Below are 17,637 nucleotides of genomic sequence, written 5' to 3'. Positions count from 1 at the left end.
AGAGGGTCCCAGCACCCCCCAGGCAGGGACAGTGCCCAGAGTGTCTGTCACCCATGGAAGTGTCACCCTGCAGAGAGAAGAGGGTACCCACCGCCGGCTCTGGAGCACAGCCCAGGCACAGGCTCGGCTGCAAAGTGGTGGCTGACCCCAAGGTTTCCCTTTTCCCAGCCTCCCTGTGCTCATGTTTGAACTTCCTCCTGGGTCACTTACTTGGAGAGGACCTGGAGTTTCTCCCCTTTGACCAGCTCCAGGTCACGGTCACTTGAGGCAGGAAAATCGTACAGTGCAACCACAAACAAGTGATCTGAAAGAAGAATTAACTCCTTTGCATCCAGATTGTTCCTTGAGTGGTTAGATGCACACCTGGGTGTATGGTGGGGGCATTTCAGCCCCTAAACACGGGGCTCTGTCATCCTCCCACCCCCAAATCCAACCTTTCCACCAACCCAGCTTTCCTGCTCACCACAACCTCTGCTCAGGGATTAACACTGATTCAACAAAGCATTTCCTGTGTATGTATTTTTAAAACATTGCAGAACCACCCCCCAGTCCACAAAACCCAGAGTGTCAACAAGAAAAAGGGGTTTGTGTGGAATTAGAAGGGTCATAAATAACCTGTCAGAGTTCAGCCTGAGTTTTACACAGTGGCAAATGAAAACTGCAACATTTCCCATGGTGGCTGTGGAATTTGACTCAAGATGATGTGGGGTTTTTTGATTGAAAAAAGCATGAAGTCATTGCAGCTTCTGTTATTTGAAGCTGTTTCTAGGATTTAGCTCTCCTTGGGCTCATGGTCTGTGGCCTGTGCTCTGGGCTCAGCTGGGATCTTGTCAAGAGGGAGTCTTGAATGCTTTTCCTTGTAGTGAGTGAGTCACAGAATGGGTTGGGTTGGGTTGGAAGGGACCTTAAAGCTCATCCAGTCCCATCCCCTGCCATGGGCAGGGACACCTTCCACCATCCCAGGTTGCTCCAAGCCCCATCCAACCTGGTCTTAGACACTCCCAGGGATCCAGGGGCAGCCAGAGCTTCTCTGGGCACCCTGTGCCAGGGCCTGCCCACCCTCACAGGGAACAATTCCTGCTGCACATCCAACCCAAACCTGCACTGTGCCAGTTTTAAACTGCTGCCCCCTGTCCTGTCACTTTCTGCCCTTATAAAAAAATCCCTCTCTCTCTTTTTCATGAGCCCTGTCCACGTGCCACGATGCTGCCACGATGCTCTGGCCCAGCCCAGGCTGATCCCTGCGGGCTGGAGCTGAATCTCTTGGTTTGCAAACCCCGGAGGTGCTGGGGCTGCTCTCGGGGAAGCGCTGCAACTTTTCCCCTGTGCTCTGCACGCTCGGAGCTGCTGAAGCAGAAAAGAGCAGCTATTCTGGGGCAAATCAAAATTTAGAAAAAGAATCAGCGCATGCGCAGGATCACAAAAATCAAACCAAAACACCGTGGTGAAAAAGGAAAAGAAAGGAGAGGGGGGAAAAGAAGGAGAAGGAGAAAAAGAAAAAATAAAGAAAAAAAATTTAAAGAAAATTTTGAAGAAAAATTTAAAGGAAAAAGAAAAGGAAAAGGAGAAGGAAGAAAAAAAAATTTAAAGGAAAAGAAAAATTTAAAGAAAAATTTAAAGAAAAATTTAAAGAAAAATTTAAAGAAAAAGAAAAATTTAAAGAAAAATTTAAAGTAAAATTTAAAGAAAAAGAAAAATTTAAAGAAAAATTTAAAGAAAAATTTAAAGAAAAAGAAAAAGAAAAAGAAAAAGAAAAAGAAAAAGAAAAAGAAAAAGAAAAAGAAAAAGAAAAAGAAAAAAAGAATTTGAACTGTGCTGCAGGAGGGCTTCAGCCTGTGCTCAGCCTAATTAATGCACTGAGACCGATGGACAGCCTATTATTAGCATTTTTCAAAACAGCCTGTCAAGCCACTGTCTTTGGATGACCTTTTCAAATAATGCCACCAGCAAGAGAGCCAGACTGGCCCTTTGTCACAGCAAGATAACCGTGTCTCTGGGGTGACTTGGGGTTTGTGTCTGTGCAAGGCTGGCTGCTGCTCCGAGGGCAATTTGTTAGGGAGGAGAAAGGGTCAGCGTGGGAGGAAAGGCAGCTTTGCAAAGCAGAGCCCTGAGCAGCTCCCTTCAGGCTTTTGAGAAGGAAATCGGAGATCCATGAGAGGTTTCAGCAGAGCCTCTCTCCCAGGACGGGAAAAGGATGATCAGTCACAAGGGAGAATGCTTTGAAGTCTGAAAATAGCTGGCACGGTTGGGGGCTTCCCCTTGAGGCAGCTGGAATTAGCAATGCACCCAAACTCTGTCTGCCTCCTTGAGAAAGTTGTCATCACACATCTGCTCAGACATGAAAGGGTTGGGGGCATGTACCTCCTGTGAGGTGTGCACCACCAGCCTGCCATCCACACACACACCCTCCTGCTCCTCTTGAAAGGGAAATAATGCAGTGATTGCACTCACGCTCGAAAAATTTGGAGCAAGTGTGTAAATGTCTTCAAGGCCAGAGTGGCTGTGCACTCCAGAAAATGAAAATGGAGTTTTGGTCTTGAAGTGACTGACATAAGTGAAAATAAATGAAATTAAAAAGAGAGAATGCAGCAAGGACAAAAAGGGTTTGTATGCTGAAAAAACACTTTATCACCTCTTATCCCACAACGGGCGCTGAGAACACTGCATGCTGAAATGAGCCAGAAGAAAAGCTCTCTCTGCCCGAGCTAGCAGCAGTTGCCATCTCATGAAGAAAGGGGCTCTTCCTGTCCCTGAGTCCATCACCCCATGAGAAACACATGGATTACTCTGCTTTGGATCAGTTTGATCCACTCAGGCCACGAGAGGCTCGTCAGGGCTGTGAGGAGCTCTCAGACAAAGCTGCCAGCCCTGGGACTTTGATTGGGAGCCAAACACATCCTGGCTCGGAGCTGCTGTCAGGAAAGTCTGATACCAGCAGAGTTTGCAGAGGCTGAGTGCCAGTTTGGTGGCTCAATAGGAGTGATTCAACCAGTCCTCCCACTGCTGGCTTGTCCTGAATGGAAGGTCTTTGCAACCACCTCATAGCCACAAAGCAGGGCTCAGACGGTGCCAGGGTGTCCCAGAGAATCATCCATTGGCTTAGGGCTGTTTTGGGATGGTCATGGTGTGAGTGACAACTTGCAGGACACGTTGGCCAGCTGGGTGCACTGAGCTACAGCTTATTGCTGCTGGGAAAGGGGTCAGCTTTCTGTTTCAGCCTGGCATGGGCTGGTTGGAATCACTGAATCCTAAACTTGGGAGAGATCTCCAAAGTTATCAAGTCCAACCATTTAACCCAGCACTGCCAAGGCAACCCCTAAACCATGTCCCCAAGTGCCACATTCCCGTGGCTTTTAAATCCCTCCAGGGATGGTGATTCCATTGCTTGGGCAGCCTGATCTGAGACTGGTGACACTTTTTGTGAAAATTTCTTTCCTAGTATCCAATTTAACCCTCCCCTGGTACAACTTAAAGCCATCTCCTCTTGTCCTTTCACTTTTTACCAGGGAGAAGAGCCCAGCCCCTACCTGGCTACAATCTCTTTTCAGGGAGTTGTGCAGAGCCACAGGGTCCCCCTGAGCCTCCTTTTCTCCAGGCTGAGCCCCTTTCCCAGCTCCCTCATCTTCTTCTCCTCAGACGTGCTCCACATCAAGGCAAACATTTTTAATTAGAAGTTTTTTTTAATTTCCCACTGAAAACTCAGCCTTTTCAGCAGAAACAACCCTTCCTTCTCCCACTTCAGCTCAAACTCACGTTTCTGACAGCATTCCTTTCAAGCTCAAAACCACATTCAAGTAACAACAACAAAAACAGCCAAGAATTTTGGAATTAACTTTGACACACCACAGAAGACCTCAAGTTCCAGAGCATGCTAACCTTCCACACCCTGAAACTCAGTCCTGTTCACATTTTGGTCAGCAAGAAGCAAGTGAAGAGGTGGGAGAAGTGGTGGTTCCTCACCAGAAGAAATGACCTTGCAGAGCCTTCAACTCCTCATGATGTTGGAGGTTATTAAAATGCCTGAGGACAAGCCCCCAAACCCACCAGCTCTTTCCATCAGTGGGATTTAAATCCAGCTGTGAGCAGCTGGCAGGGCAAGGGCAGGGGTTATTCTACCTATGTCTTATCCATCCAATGCAAGCAAACAGCAGCCCTACCATGGGACCCTTGGATTTGGGGCCCACCTGGGACCAAGACTTTGCAGTGCTGAGGGCTTTGGGGGCTCAGAATGAAAATTTTGACTCCACAGAGACTTAAAATCAGCCTTAAAAACTTTGTGGTTGCTCAGGAAATGGTGTTAAAATGAATGGGAGATTCACACCATAGGAAAAATCACCCGAAGTGCAAAAGGATTGGTGATGCCACGTGCACCACATTGAATCCAGAATTCTGCAGCCCTTGCCTGCCTTTGTGTTACTTCCATGAGGATAAATAAGGTCAGGAGGAATGATGTTTTTGTTAAAAATAAGCAAATTAATGATTTCTGAGACAGAGGTGTGAAAGCTGGAAAGTGTGAGACAATTTCAACAACTCCAGATCAGAAAAAAACAAAGAAAAATAATTTGAAATGCAAGGAGAACAAAAACAAAAAACACACAAAAATTAAAAAAAAAACATGAAAAGAAAGGGTTGATTGTACATCATGTGCCACACTTCCATAGTCAATAATTTTCCCTGATTGAATTTGAAGTGCTCCCACAGGATTTAATTCATCTTTTTGAGTTTATTTTTTTAATGTGATGTGATTGCCTGGATTTTGTGCTTTCTCTTTCTATTTACTTGAACTGCTGTCACTTAGGAGAAGATCTCTGCTATCTCAAATATCTTGTTTGGTTCTTATCAGCCTGTTTTGCCACACAAGGCACAGTCAGATGTACCATCATTTCAGGAAACTCAGACACTGGCAGAGAAAAATAGGAAGTTTTCCAGACTGTCAGTGTGAATATTCCTCCAGAACTGGAACTGAATCTAATGAACAAAATTAGTTTTGAGAGCTGAAAATGGCTAATATTGTACTTAATCCATTTTTTAGCATCTTTCAACTTCTGCCTTTGGGCATGAAGGAGAAGTAAAATCCGCCTCCTTGATCACAATTTCTGCTGTGACTCTGACCAGAGTGGAAAAAACCCTGTGATAAAAATCCTGTGATAAAAACCCTGTGATAAAAACTCTGCGATAAAAACTCTGTGACAAACTGTCAGTCCCTGCTCAGCTGGGGAGGTGGGAGAGCATGGCCACCTGGAAACGTGCCATGAAAACAATTCTGCAAAAGAAAACATGGCTTCTGGAAAAGTGGCCTTTCCATGAAAACACACCCCAGATCACGTGGTTGAAGATATTCACCTCCCACAAATTTGATCTCCATAACAAAAGCCAAATTTGAAGGATATTTTGATGTTGCAGGACTTCCTGAGCTTGGCCCATGGTGGGGAGCCTCCATCACCATCCATAAGACCTAAGAAGACCTAACACTGTCATTCCACCCATCCCATTTATTCACCACCCCCCTTTTCTCTTCCCTCACACCATCTCCCCTAATCCTACCCTTTCATCCACGTGTAGAACTTTCATGTTTTGCTAACTGCCCTCTTCCAAGCTCCCTCTATTTTCCCCCCTCTTGTAATTATCTCTCTCTCTGTCCTTAATCTGCAGAATTTCTTTGAGAAAAATACACATGAGCTGCTGCTGGAGGCAGGGCAGAGGGAGCTGAGGGCTCCCTGCTAAAAGGCAATAATCTCCAAACACCATCTGTGACCCACAGATAATTGCAGAGGTGGATGAAGCCAACAGCCCATCTCCAGGCAGGGGCTCTGTGTATCCTTATTTTATTCTCTTCCCTTTCTTCTCCTTCTCTTTGTAGCCTCCCTGGGCTCTCTGATGCCTGCTATCTCCTCTGAAATTTTCAGCTGGCTGGATAAAGCATCCATGACTTGTCACACTGCAGACAGGGCAGAGAAATCTCACACAGCTCCAGGCTCAGATCTCCCTTTGCTCCAGCAATCGTGAAATCACAGGATTGGAAGCGACCTTAAAGATCACCTGCTTCCAAAGGAGAGGGAGTGCTTTTCCCTCTGGAGTTCTTTGATGAGCAGGGAAAAATTGGCAGCTGCAAGGACGTGGTGATGTAAACTGAGTTTTCTGAACCACTCTGATAAACTCCCTGCCTGGCACTGCTGCAAATACAGAAACCACACGCCTGTGACGTGATGGCTCGTCCTCAAACCCTGACATTTGGGGACCACCACCCTGCAAAACCCCATGGGGAGGCAAAGAAAACAGAACCTTACCTTGTGCAGAGGCTTGGTTTAGATGAGGGCTGTTGATAACTTGTCTCCCCTGTGGTAGAAATAGAAAGGAAAAAGGAGATATTTATCACTTTGCTGTGTTTCAGGAAGAACTGATTTCAGCTTCACAGATGAGTGGGAGTCCGGTCCAGAGACCACTGCAGGCAGTCAGCAGCCCCTGTGCCTGGCTCCACAGCTGTGATGGCTTTAGCACATTTTGCCATGAGGTGTTCATAGCTGTCTTCACAGAAAGCTGCAATAAGCCTTGGCTTCCTTCTGAGTTAAAGCAGAAATCTGCTGCCCCCTCATTTGGAGCCTGCTCTATCCAACCCCTGTCCACTGATGCCAGATTTGGGATCAGTGAGGGATGGGAGATGAATGGTCCAATTGAGAAATGGCAATTGCAGAGTTGTTTGAAGCAGAAAACCAGAGATGTTGTCTGCCATAATTGTCCCAAGGATCATGGGTATATGATATCCTTTGCTCAAAAAAACAGAGGCAGTGACTGTAGCAGCTAATTAATCAGAGAACTGTCGAAATCATAGAATATTCAATGGTCCTTGTGCATATCCACTCAGGATATTCTGTGATCCAATGATTCTATGATTCCTGGGATGGAAGGGGCCCACAAGGATCATTGATCCAGTTCTGGGCCCTGCACAGAGACCCCAAAAATCTCACCCTGTGCCTTGGAACATTGTCCAAATGCTCCTGGGGCTCTGGCAGCCTTGGGAGATTCCCTTGGGACCTTGCTCAGTGCCCAACACCCTCTGGGGCAGGAATCTTTTCCCAATATCCACACTAAATTTCCTCTGCCACAGCTCCAGCTGTTCCCTTGGGTCCTGTCACTGGTCACAGAGAGCAGAGATTGCAGCTGCCCCTCCACTGTCCCTCAGCAGGAAATTGCAGACTGTGAAATTAAACAGCAGCAAGTTTCTGCAACTCATCTGGGCACAATTTTAAAATGCTTACTTTGTTCCTGGTTTGGTTTGGCCCTGCTGCTGGAACTGGCAAATTGTCCATAGGTCATTCCAAGTGAGCTGGGATGGAACCACCTTGTTTTGGGGCATAAGAGTTTGAAACTGGCCCTTCAGCCACCTTGCAGTGCCTATGGTGGGTGTTTGACCACACTGGGTATTTTTACACACGTGCAAAAGTGGTGAAATACCGGCACAGAACTAAAAACACCTCGTGTTTTCTGCCTGCACCACCCTTTGACCCCAGCTTAGCAGCAGTGTGGGGTGGGAGAGCTGCTCATCTGCTGCCATTTCTCATTTAAGTGGAAGAAATTTGGATTTCCCCTGACATGTGAGAGCTGAGTGCCTGTGGCAAAAAGCAACGAATGATAGAAGGTGGCCAGTGATACTGTATTTATACTGATAGTGGCTCCTCTCCAGTGAGCTGGAGAGAATGAAATTTAGGAAAATAACATCTTCTTGGTCAATCTGACATCTGCTGTCATGAAGACTGGACTGAATAGCCGTGGGAGAACTCAGAAATGAAAGTAAAGGAGTGAAAAACATCTCCAGCTGCCATAAAAAGCAATGATTTGCAATTTCTCCCCTGTCCCAGGGCTTGAGATGGTCTTCACATGAGGGCTGCACCTCGAGTTTCTCTTGTGCTGGCTGCTGGCTCAGTGCTGGCAGGGGCAAGGAAAGACAAAACAGCTTCACGTCCTTTGGACAGCAACAGAGGCAAAGTGACTTACAAATTTTAAACAAGTTTGTCATTTGAGGTCTCCTAAATCCTTCCCCAGTCCCTTCCTGCTCTGTGTCCACGCCAGCAGAGGCTGAGGGGATGCAAAGGGAGCAGCAGATGGCCAGCATTTCTCATTCTCAGCTCACCCCAACACAGACTGGCTGCAGACCCTCTTCACTGAACCCGCTGAGGACTCACAGTGGTGAAGTTTCCATTGTGGTTTGCAACTTTGAATCTTAGCCTGAATCTGACCCATCTTGCAAGTCAGCAACATCAGCTTGTTTCAAAGTGCTGATGAGAAGATATTTCAATACACAGTATTTTAGGGGCTTGAAATACACAGAGGTTCCTCAGAGCCCTTCCCACCCTGTCCAAAAGGGATCAGCTGGGAGGACCAGGTTTCCCAGAGAATCTGGGTATGCTCCATCCTTGGAAGTGTCCAAGACCAGATTGGACAGGGCTTGGAGCAACCTGGGATAGTGGAAGGTGTCCCTGCCCATGCCTGGAGGGTGGATGTTCTTTCAGGTTCTTTCCAACCCAAATAATTCTGTGATTCTAAATATAATATAATATAATATTGCCTGCATCACCCCAGATACCAACTGAGCTGTGGGGGATCCCAAAAGGACACAAAACTGCAGGCTTACCTTGGGTGGGGCAGGAGGAGGTTTGCCCTTGGTTTTTGGGTTGCCTCCAGAAGTGTGTTTCTCATTGGGCATCAGCTGATTTTTGCTGCCAAACAACCCCATCCTGGAAGGAAGAGCAGAAGTTGGTTTTAATGGGACTGCTTTTGGGGAAAGGTGCAGGCCCTGACGGACAAAGTCTTTGCATTCATGAAGAACAAGCGGGAGAAGATCAGAATGCAGGACGATGGAACAGCAGAGAGAGGAGTCGACAGCCATCCTGTCTACAGTCCTCTGCTACCTTGGAGCTTGTGAACCCCATGGTTTCTGTTCCCACATGACTCTGGTGTTTCACACTTTGCAAATGAGGTTCAAACAGACACTACTACTTTTTCACCAGAAAAAGAGGCTCAAATGTCTGCTTTGGATATGTCCCCTCTCCAACTCAGAGATCCCCATTTGATATCGAACTTGCTCCAGAGCTGGGTGATGCTGGAGGGATGAAGATGGATTTATCAGCAGCCCTGTGCTGAGCTGTTCAGCTGCACCAGGGCCTCAGGAGGGTCACACCGTCCCTGGCCCGAGAAGGAGTCACCTCAGGCAGCTCAGGGCTTTCTGCAGCTCCTGTCCCTCCCACGCAGCAGGGCCATGCGCGGATGTGGCGGCGCCGTGCACGGAACCAGTCCCTCTGCTCCTCACGTTTCAGCAGCTCAGGCTCACACCTGGTTTGTCCAGGACCTCTCTGGCCCTTTGGAATACTGTAAGAAGTTTAAGGAATGTGGGGCAGCCTGCATCCATCCTGCCTGTAAAGTGTGGGCTGAGGACTTGTCTCATCCATCTGCAGTACTCTGGTACTTTTTGATGTGCTCTGGGTCTTCCCAAGGTGTGGCTCTCCCAGAAGTCATGGATTAGGTTTCCCTATACCCTGTGGTTGTCTCAGACCTCCTGGACACCCCAAGGATCACTAGACACAAATTAATCAAACTTTTTCCATGGATCATCATCTGGTCTGCATTAAGGTTTCCAAACTTGGGCTTGAGGACTGTTTGACTTTGATCCTAGAAATGTAATTTCAGCTCCAGTCTGGAATTCAAGGATAATAATGGGTCTGGGTAGCCAAAATGGCCAAACTCTTCTTGGAGCCTCAAAAATGAAGGAGCAGATGAAGCCAGCATTGCTGAAGTGCAACATCCAGCGCCAAAGTCTGCCCCTCTCCTGCCTTGAACCAAAGGCTTTGGAAGGAGTGGGCTACATGCCCAAAACCCCCAAAAATTAAACCCTGAGCACTCTTAGCTGTGCAGAGACACATTGACTCCTATTCCTGCTAAAATACCTCAAGGTCTGCAGTGATCATGGAGGATCAGGGACCTCAGGTCCAGGGACACCCCCCGAATGGCAGTCAGGCACTGTCTTTTAGTAGTCAGATTCCAACCAGTGTGTTCAGAAAAGCTCCCAGACAGACTCACAGGGAAAAATATTCCAGTAAAAGCAACTTTTTTTTTTTTTGCTTTCTAGCACAGATCTAATATGTCAAAATCTGGGACTCTAAAATGAGGTTTCTAATGGAGACTTCACAATATTTTAAGTGTTGGTTTTTTTTGTTTTTTTTTTTTTAAATGTCTTCTCCCTTCTGCTTTATTTTTATTATTACTGATAAGGTGTGCAAAATAGAAGGAATTGGTGAAATATTTCAGGAGAGCGTGATACACACTTTCCCCCCCATCCAAAACTTTTTCATCTCTGAGATTTCCTTTGACCTGGGTCTACAGATGGCCCATCCATCTGTCCCCAGGCCTCAGCTCCGCTCCAGGCACTGACAGCACAGTTGGAGGGGGAGATTCACCTATTAAATCAACCAGAGCAGTTCCTGCAGCAATTTCATTTTTATTTGGCAGCCTCCAGGTTGTACCCAGAGCTTGCTCTGCTTAGTAGATCTGGTAATGCAATGGCACATGATTTATTAGGGGAACTTTTCCTGCTCTTCCACTCACAACTTTGTGCCAGGATTTCAGATTAGGGATCATGGTTTTTTTGCCATGAGAGTGGCTTGAATTTTCTTTTTTTTTTCTTCTTTTTTTTCTTCCAGCAGCAGGAAAGAGCAAGGTATCATCTAAAGTCAAGGCTGGACAATGGATAAGTTTCAGCTATCACTCATTACCAACTGGGAAAGACAGAAAATCCACCTACATGTTTGGCATTGATTTGTTGTCCTTGTTACGGTCTCGCTGGAAAATCCTGGGATCTCTGATATACTCTGCTCCCAAATGAGAGATAGTTCATGCAACTGCCATATTTTTGGCAGATTTAGGGAATGTGAGATGCAGCCCGAGTCAGCAATTCGCTTTGACTGCCAGTCGTGTCACAAGGATGATCTTATGGAAGGACTGACAGACCATCTACAGGATCATGGATGCTGCTTTTGGGGTTTTCAGTTGCTCTCAACGCGTGATGGCAACGAAAGATATTTTGGCCATCAAATATATCCTCCCACACACATCCTCCCTCTCCCCTTCCGCTCTGCGTCAGGCAATGTAATTCATCCAATCGCGAGAACACCAGGTGCTCACACAAATAATGGAATACATAACTAATAAATAAATAAATAAATAATTTACTACTACTACTACTACTACTACTACTACTACTACTACTACTACTACTACTACTAATAATAATAATGTGTTTGTGGTGGTTTGGGGGCCTGCAAAAGGGTATAAAATGCTGTTGGAGATTGGACCCTCTAGACCAAGTGATCTTCCAAGAGGGAAGGCAGCTTCTGGATGAGTCTCCACCCTGGCAGGGTCACCTGCAGGACATCCAGCCCAAAGATGGGGAACTTTTGGGTGGGTGAGTAATAGCTCTCAGTTCTGGTTGAATACAGAGATAAATCCTAAAGTAGCTCCATAGGTGCTTTGCAATTGTGAATTCTGCAGGGCCAAAGACTGAAAATGTGTATATTTCCAGCTGAACTTGCTTACATTGTAATGCTTTAGTCATAAACCAAATCTGAGACTAAGTGGAGTGAGCCACACATATTTCTCTGAGCAGTTTAGAAAGTGAGGAGGTCTCATGGTTCAACAGGAGAAACTACCTGGTGACACTACAACCACTGCAATAGATGATGGAGTTACTATTTAGATATCCATTGGCAATATTTATTGTATTATCTATAAATTTAATCATAATCATCCATGCCATCATTGTGTCCTACTTCTCCTCCTGGGCCAGAATTCTCTTTTAACTGCTCTGGTACCCGGTGATGGCACTGGTTGGAAAAGCCTGAAGGAACATCAACCTCAGCAAGTCCAACCAGGGGCTTGGGGCCATCCCAGCTTCTCTGTCAGGGTTTGAGAGAAGTGGGGACCACAACTTGACCTGTGCACCCCCATGGGAACACTGCAGCCCTTTCTGCACCCTGCTGAGACTGGAAACACCTCTCTGCAGCCTTGCACAGGCTCAGCTTTGCCCCCACGCACGTGTCGGAGACACAGCCGTGCGAAAGCAGCTCAGAGAGGGGAACAACACAGTCCACCTCGAGTCAAGCCTCCCACAAAGGTCACTCACTCCCACCCACACGCAGAAGGGGTTTGAACAGCTCTGGGGATTCGCAGTCCCTACAAAATCCACCAGTCCCACTCTCCCAGTTGCCTCCGACACCTTCGGCAGGCAACGCCACCATCCTCTGGGCCAGGAGGTGTTTTTCACAAAACCCAAAATAGTCCTGCAGGCAAATGTTGCTGGATACAGCGAGCTGCTGGTTCCCATTTCACAGCTGGTGGAACCCTCGATTGGTAAAAAGTAATTTTATTTTCAAAAATAAAAGCGGCTGAGTTGAGTGAGTGTTATGACAATGTGTTTCGCTTCTGATTGATGCTTTTAAAAATTATCTTCACAAGAAAAAACAAATGAGAAAAGCCACTTAGATTAGTTCTCCCACCCTGTTTTACTTTTTTTTCCAGTGGAAAGGAGTGCTGGGGAGGGCACAATAACTCAGAAAATCATAGAAATTTCCTTTTGTGACTTTATAGTATTTCTCATCTAAAAATGTTGGTTTTATTTAATAACTTAACTTTTTTTTCTTCAGGCCTCCAAAACAAGTTCTTTTTAAAGTGACCAAAATCAAAGCAGAACAAGCAGAACAAAAAAGTTTTAAGGCAACACAGAGTTTTTTCCATATTGCTCTTCATCAGAGAATGGAGTGATAGGACAAGGAGTAATGGGTTTACACTGAAGGAGGGGAAATTTAGGTCGGATGTATGGAAGAAATTCTTCCCTATGAGGGTGGAGAGGACCTGGCACAGGTTGCCCAGGGAAGCTATGGCAGCGCCTGGAACGCTGGAAGTGTCCCAGGTCAGGTTGGACAGAGCTTGGAGCAGCCTGGGATAGTGGAAGCTGTCCCTGCCCATGGCAGAGGGTGGAATGGGATGGTCTTTAAGTTCCCTTCCCACCCAAATAATTCTGGGATTTTATGATTCTATACGCATAAAAATATTTAGCAAAAAACAGCTTCAGAAACGAAATGATGGAATTCTTGGGGTGGTCCTGCGCAGGTCCAGGAGCTGGACCCGATGATCCTTATGGGCCTCTTACAGCTCAGGATATTCTACAATATTCTACAGCTTAGCTGCTGCTAGGTCATGAGAAAAGAATATTAGATGTTCCTGGAAGAGCCAAGCTGAAGAAGCCAATAGACACCAGGACAATGAGCTCTGTGGTGCAGTCAGCCCTGAATTTGTGGGATAGACGTGCAGGAACACTGGGTGTATGAGCAGAACCTCTAAAACTGGTGTTCATTCTGGGTGCCCACGTTGGGGAATGACAGAATGCAATTTTAGCAGCCTTTACAGGGGAAGTTGTAGCATTCTGGCTACAGAATGTGGTGGGTGCAGGTTCAAGTGTTTCTGCAGGAATTAGTCAAAGGGAGCTCTTTGAAGATCATAGAATCACACAATATCCCAAGCTGGAAGGGACCCACAAGGATCATCGATCCAGCTCCTGGCCCTACCCAAGACATCCAAACAATCCCACCCTGTGCATCCCTGAGAGCATTGCCCATGCACTCCTGGAGCTCTGGCAGCCTTGGGACTCTGACCATTCCCTGAGGAGCTTGTTCAGTGCCTGACCACCCTCTGGGGGAAGAATTTTTCCTTAATATCCAACCTACACCTCCCTGGACTCACCTTCACATCATCGCCTCGGGTTCTGTAATTTCAAAGCTTTGCTCATCTCATTTTTACAGTGAGCAGCCCCTGTGGTGCCATTTGCTGATTTCCTCTACCAGGGCAGAAGAGATGTAAAGTAATTTCTGATGAGAATCCAGCAGCTTCTGCAAGAGGGATGCGGAGGACACTGACAGGCAGCCTTGGGATTGCATGGGTGGGTATAGGAAAGGAAACAAGACCAAATTGAGCAGAAAAGCAGAAGTCTTGGCTCACCATTTGCCTCAACCCCATGAAACTGCCATGGAAAAAGAGGTTAATACACAAGTAAGCCAATAGAGTTTCACTCTGAGGGCAGCTCCAAAAAAAAACCCCCTAAGCCTACTGAAATCACAAAATGAGCTCCCTTTCCATCCAGATTCTGTGGTGGGTGCAACAAAGTGTTTTAACAGTTCAGCAAGAACAGATATTTTAATTCATTTTAAAACTTATGAATGTCTATTTTTTAAAGAACACATTTTAAAAAGGAAATGGGTTCAAAAACCCTAAAAAGATTACTTTGAAAATGCAGATCTAGCCTATTATGAAGGGTTTTAAATGCTGGATTTCTCTTTACAAGTCCTCCCCTTTCCTGAAAGAATTGCCGAAATCAATTCACTTCAGATGCAATAATTTAAGTATTCCAGATTTGCATTTTTGCATCAGCAAGGAGCAAAAAGTTCAGTAAAAAAATTTCCTCCAGCTCTCAGTGCATCACAGATGCATTCAATTCTCTTTCCCCTCAATAAAATAGCTCTTCAGAGCATTTCCTGACCTGGCACCCTCGGATTGCTTTGCAAGACACAAAATGGAAGAATTACTGAAGATCTTGATGGATCAGCTCCTTAAATAAGAAGGAAGATTTGCTACTGAAGCAGCTTTTGTCATGATCATTTTCTACTTCTGCTGGGTTTCGGTCAAGTCCTTTTTAGCTCATATTTTGAAGTAATTTGCAGCTTCGCTGCTAAGAGGAGGTAAGAAGACAACACTGAACCAACGTGCTGTGCTATAAAGAGCACTGAAACCATGAGCAAGGTCTTTCTCAGAGGCAGAAGGTGGAGGCTACCGCCATCCTCTGTGACATGGTGGCCAAAATCTGGCTGCCCCATCCCTGGAAGTGTTCAAGGCCAGGGTGGATGGGTCTGGGAGCAGCCTGGGGTAGTGGAAGGTGTCCCTTCCCGTGGCTTAATGTTCCCTTCCAATCAAAAAAAACCCATTCTGTGATTCCATGATTCCAGCACTGCAGGAAGTCCCCGTGAAGAGCAAGGAGAGCCCAGAGCAAGAAGCATCCTGGTTCTTGCTGGGGAGTGAAGCAGATGTGCGGTTTCCATGTTGCATCCTCACGGGAGAACTGGGAATATCCTACTGGCAGTGTTCAGACCCCATTCCAGCCCTGATCTTCGATGGATACTGGGTTTTATCTGTGCAGTGAGGACTCTGTCAAACACTCTGGTCCATGGCAAAGGTCCTTGAAGGGAAGGTGAAGAACCCCCAGGAGCAGCCGGGTCCTCCCGCTGAGGTGAGGTGCTGATGTTGGGGCTGATCCATCATAAAATCTCACACACCCAAAGAACCCCAAAGCAGCTGTAGCTGTCCCATCCTCCTCCTTCCCCACTCTAGTGCATCCCATCTCCCTGGCTTCAATTCTGTCCAGGCCCCATTCTTGAGCACAGCCAGTGTGGCCAAATTGCCTTGGAAATACCTGTTCCCTGGCAGCCCAGAGCAGATGAACAAACCCAGGAGCTTTGTGGTCCTGTGATTTATCCCTAAGTGAGGGGTACACATTTCAGAAAGAGACTGAAGCCCTCTGGCTTATTTTAGGATCTCCTGCTACAATCCAAGCCAGCTTTCCATTTCTATTACAATTTATATCTGCCCTAAATCTACCATTTTTCTTAGGCCATGATTTGCAGGTGAAGCTGCCCCAAGCAAGCGAAACAAGCAGAAAATCCATCTGTTCCAGGCCTTTCTGAAGAGCTGGGACAATCTCTGGGAGAAGGCTGTGTGAGGCTGGGGGGCTGTGGGAGCACACAGATTTCCAGAACCTTGAGCTTAAGCAGATGCAAAAAGTCTTTTGACAGGGAATTAAGAAAAAAAAAATAAAGAGAAGAAGATAATAAAAGCTTCTTGCTCATTCCAGAAGAAGAAAACAGCCTCCTGTTGCCAGAGTGGTCATTCCCTAATCAAAACATCTGTCTGGAGGAAAAATGGCTGCTTACATTGAGCTTTGCATCCCGCTGGAAGCCGACAGATGCTCGGCTGGGCTGCAGGAGGCTGCGGGCCAGGAAACCGAGCCAGGGATCAGGGTCTTGGAGAGGGGAAAAGCAGGAGGGCAGCTGCTTATCCCACCTCCCTTCATGCTTCCCTCATGAGCTCAGCCCAGGCAGCAAGGGGGGTTTTTGCTGGGAATGTCTCTGCAGGACTCAGGGGCAGTGGGATGGACTGGAGTGGGCAAGGAGGAGGATGTGTCCAGGAAAATGAGGCACATCCCTCTGGGTACCTGCAGCCACTCTGGGGTTCTTCAGGAGGGACAGGTTTTATGACAAAACTGCACTGCCCAACAGCACTTCCTGCAGAGCCTGGAATTTCAATCCAAATTTCAACTCAAACCTCTCTCTGCCCAGTGTTGGCGTGGGCCAAATTGTGGATGGGTCCTGGGTGAGCAAGGGCACAGCAGGGAGAAATCCCCTCTGCAGGCCACCCCTATCTGACATCCAAACCTATGGAAGTGGGCACAGGCCATGCTCCCTTGGCCAGAATCCCTGATGCTCCATTCCACAGCACGTGGAGGACACATCACAGGAATCTGTAGGGATGAAGGTCCTGGCCCTCTCAGCCCTGAGAACATGAGGAGATGGATGGGCTCCACACCTCTGTGAGTGGCCACCCAAACTTCTGCCCTGGGAAAGGCCCTTCCTGGAGGCCCTACATCCCAGAGGATGACTTTTCCTAGGAAGAGGACAGCATTCTATAGGACCAGGAGGAGAAATGAATCTGGTGGCAGGCTGGTGCTCAGGAATTCAGTTCCTCGGATTGAGTCTCAGAGGGAATGATGCTCCCTCCCACCACACTCAGCTGAGGCAAAGGGCTATAGGGAAGGATGTTCATCTCATGATTGACATCTCCAATTCCCCACCTGAACACCTCCAGCTGCGTGTCAGGAATAGCAATGGGATGGCAGAGCACTTCCTTACTCATCACAGCTGTGTCCAGCTCCTGTCAGCCTTCCCCACACATAAATCCTCTCTTTCCCTCCAGGCCCTGGGAGAATGGGGGGGATGGGATTGCCAGGATGTGCACACCTGGCACTTCTTTGTCCTCCCGTCTTTTGCAGCAGACAGAGGGATCAGCATCCCTGCAAACCATCCCTCGGTGCCACATCCAGCAGGAGCTGGGAAGTGCCTCCATCATCTCCTTAACCCGCAGATTGTAGGGAGAGGAAATAAGACAAGGAGGGATGGGAGGGTGGATGAAGACAGAGAAAAACCTGCTGTGCCTCTCCCCACCCTCAGGGGAACGTGGATGGGGGTGGGATGCTCCTGACTTGCCTGCTTCCCACGCTGCTGCTCCTGGGGACACGATCCGAGGACGCGCGAGCCGCTGGTCGGACCCATGACAGATGCTCCATGGGGCTGAAGGCCCTTCCCAAATTTCTATTTCAGAGGCCTCTGCCTTCCACCACATCCACACCATCCATGAGACCAACAGCTTTACACCCCCGGACCGCAGGAGCAGCCTGGTTTTGCAAATGCTTTTAATGGGATTTCTTTTTTTAATCAGGTCTTTGTGTCAGAACTGACTCTTTTCTCCCCCCCTAAGGATTCTTTGCTCTAT

The 17,637-nt window shown here is 47.2% G+C and overlaps 1 protein-coding gene across 1 annotated transcript in view; it reads right to left on the bottom strand.

Moving 5' to 3' along the window:
* The window catches only part of BLK (BLK proto-oncogene, Src family tyrosine kinase), a gene marked incomplete at both ends in the record, with an annotated part of 33,811 nt that extends 16,380 nt beyond the window's left edge, over positions 1 to 17,431 (bottom strand). The window contains 4 exons of the mRNA XM_084203541.1: positions 211 to 304; positions 6,288 to 6,336; positions 8,630 to 8,732; positions 17,352 to 17,431. Of these exons, the coding sequence (XP_084059667.1) occupies positions 211 to 304; positions 6,288 to 6,336; positions 8,630 to 8,732; positions 17,352 to 17,431 (326 nt within the window). The remainder of the gene's footprint in view (positions 1 to 210; positions 305 to 6,287; positions 6,337 to 8,629; positions 8,733 to 17,351) is intronic.
* Positions 17,432 to 17,637: the final 206 nt, after the last annotated feature.

This window comes from Fringilla coelebs (genome assembly GCF_963513975.1).
Source record: "Fringilla coelebs genome assembly, chromosome: 3".
NCBI lineage: Eukaryota > Metazoa > Chordata > Aves > Passeriformes > Fringillidae > Fringilla > Fringilla coelebs.
Note: the sequence above shows the minus strand (reverse complement) of the source record. Positions and strands in the feature narration are given on the sequence as shown.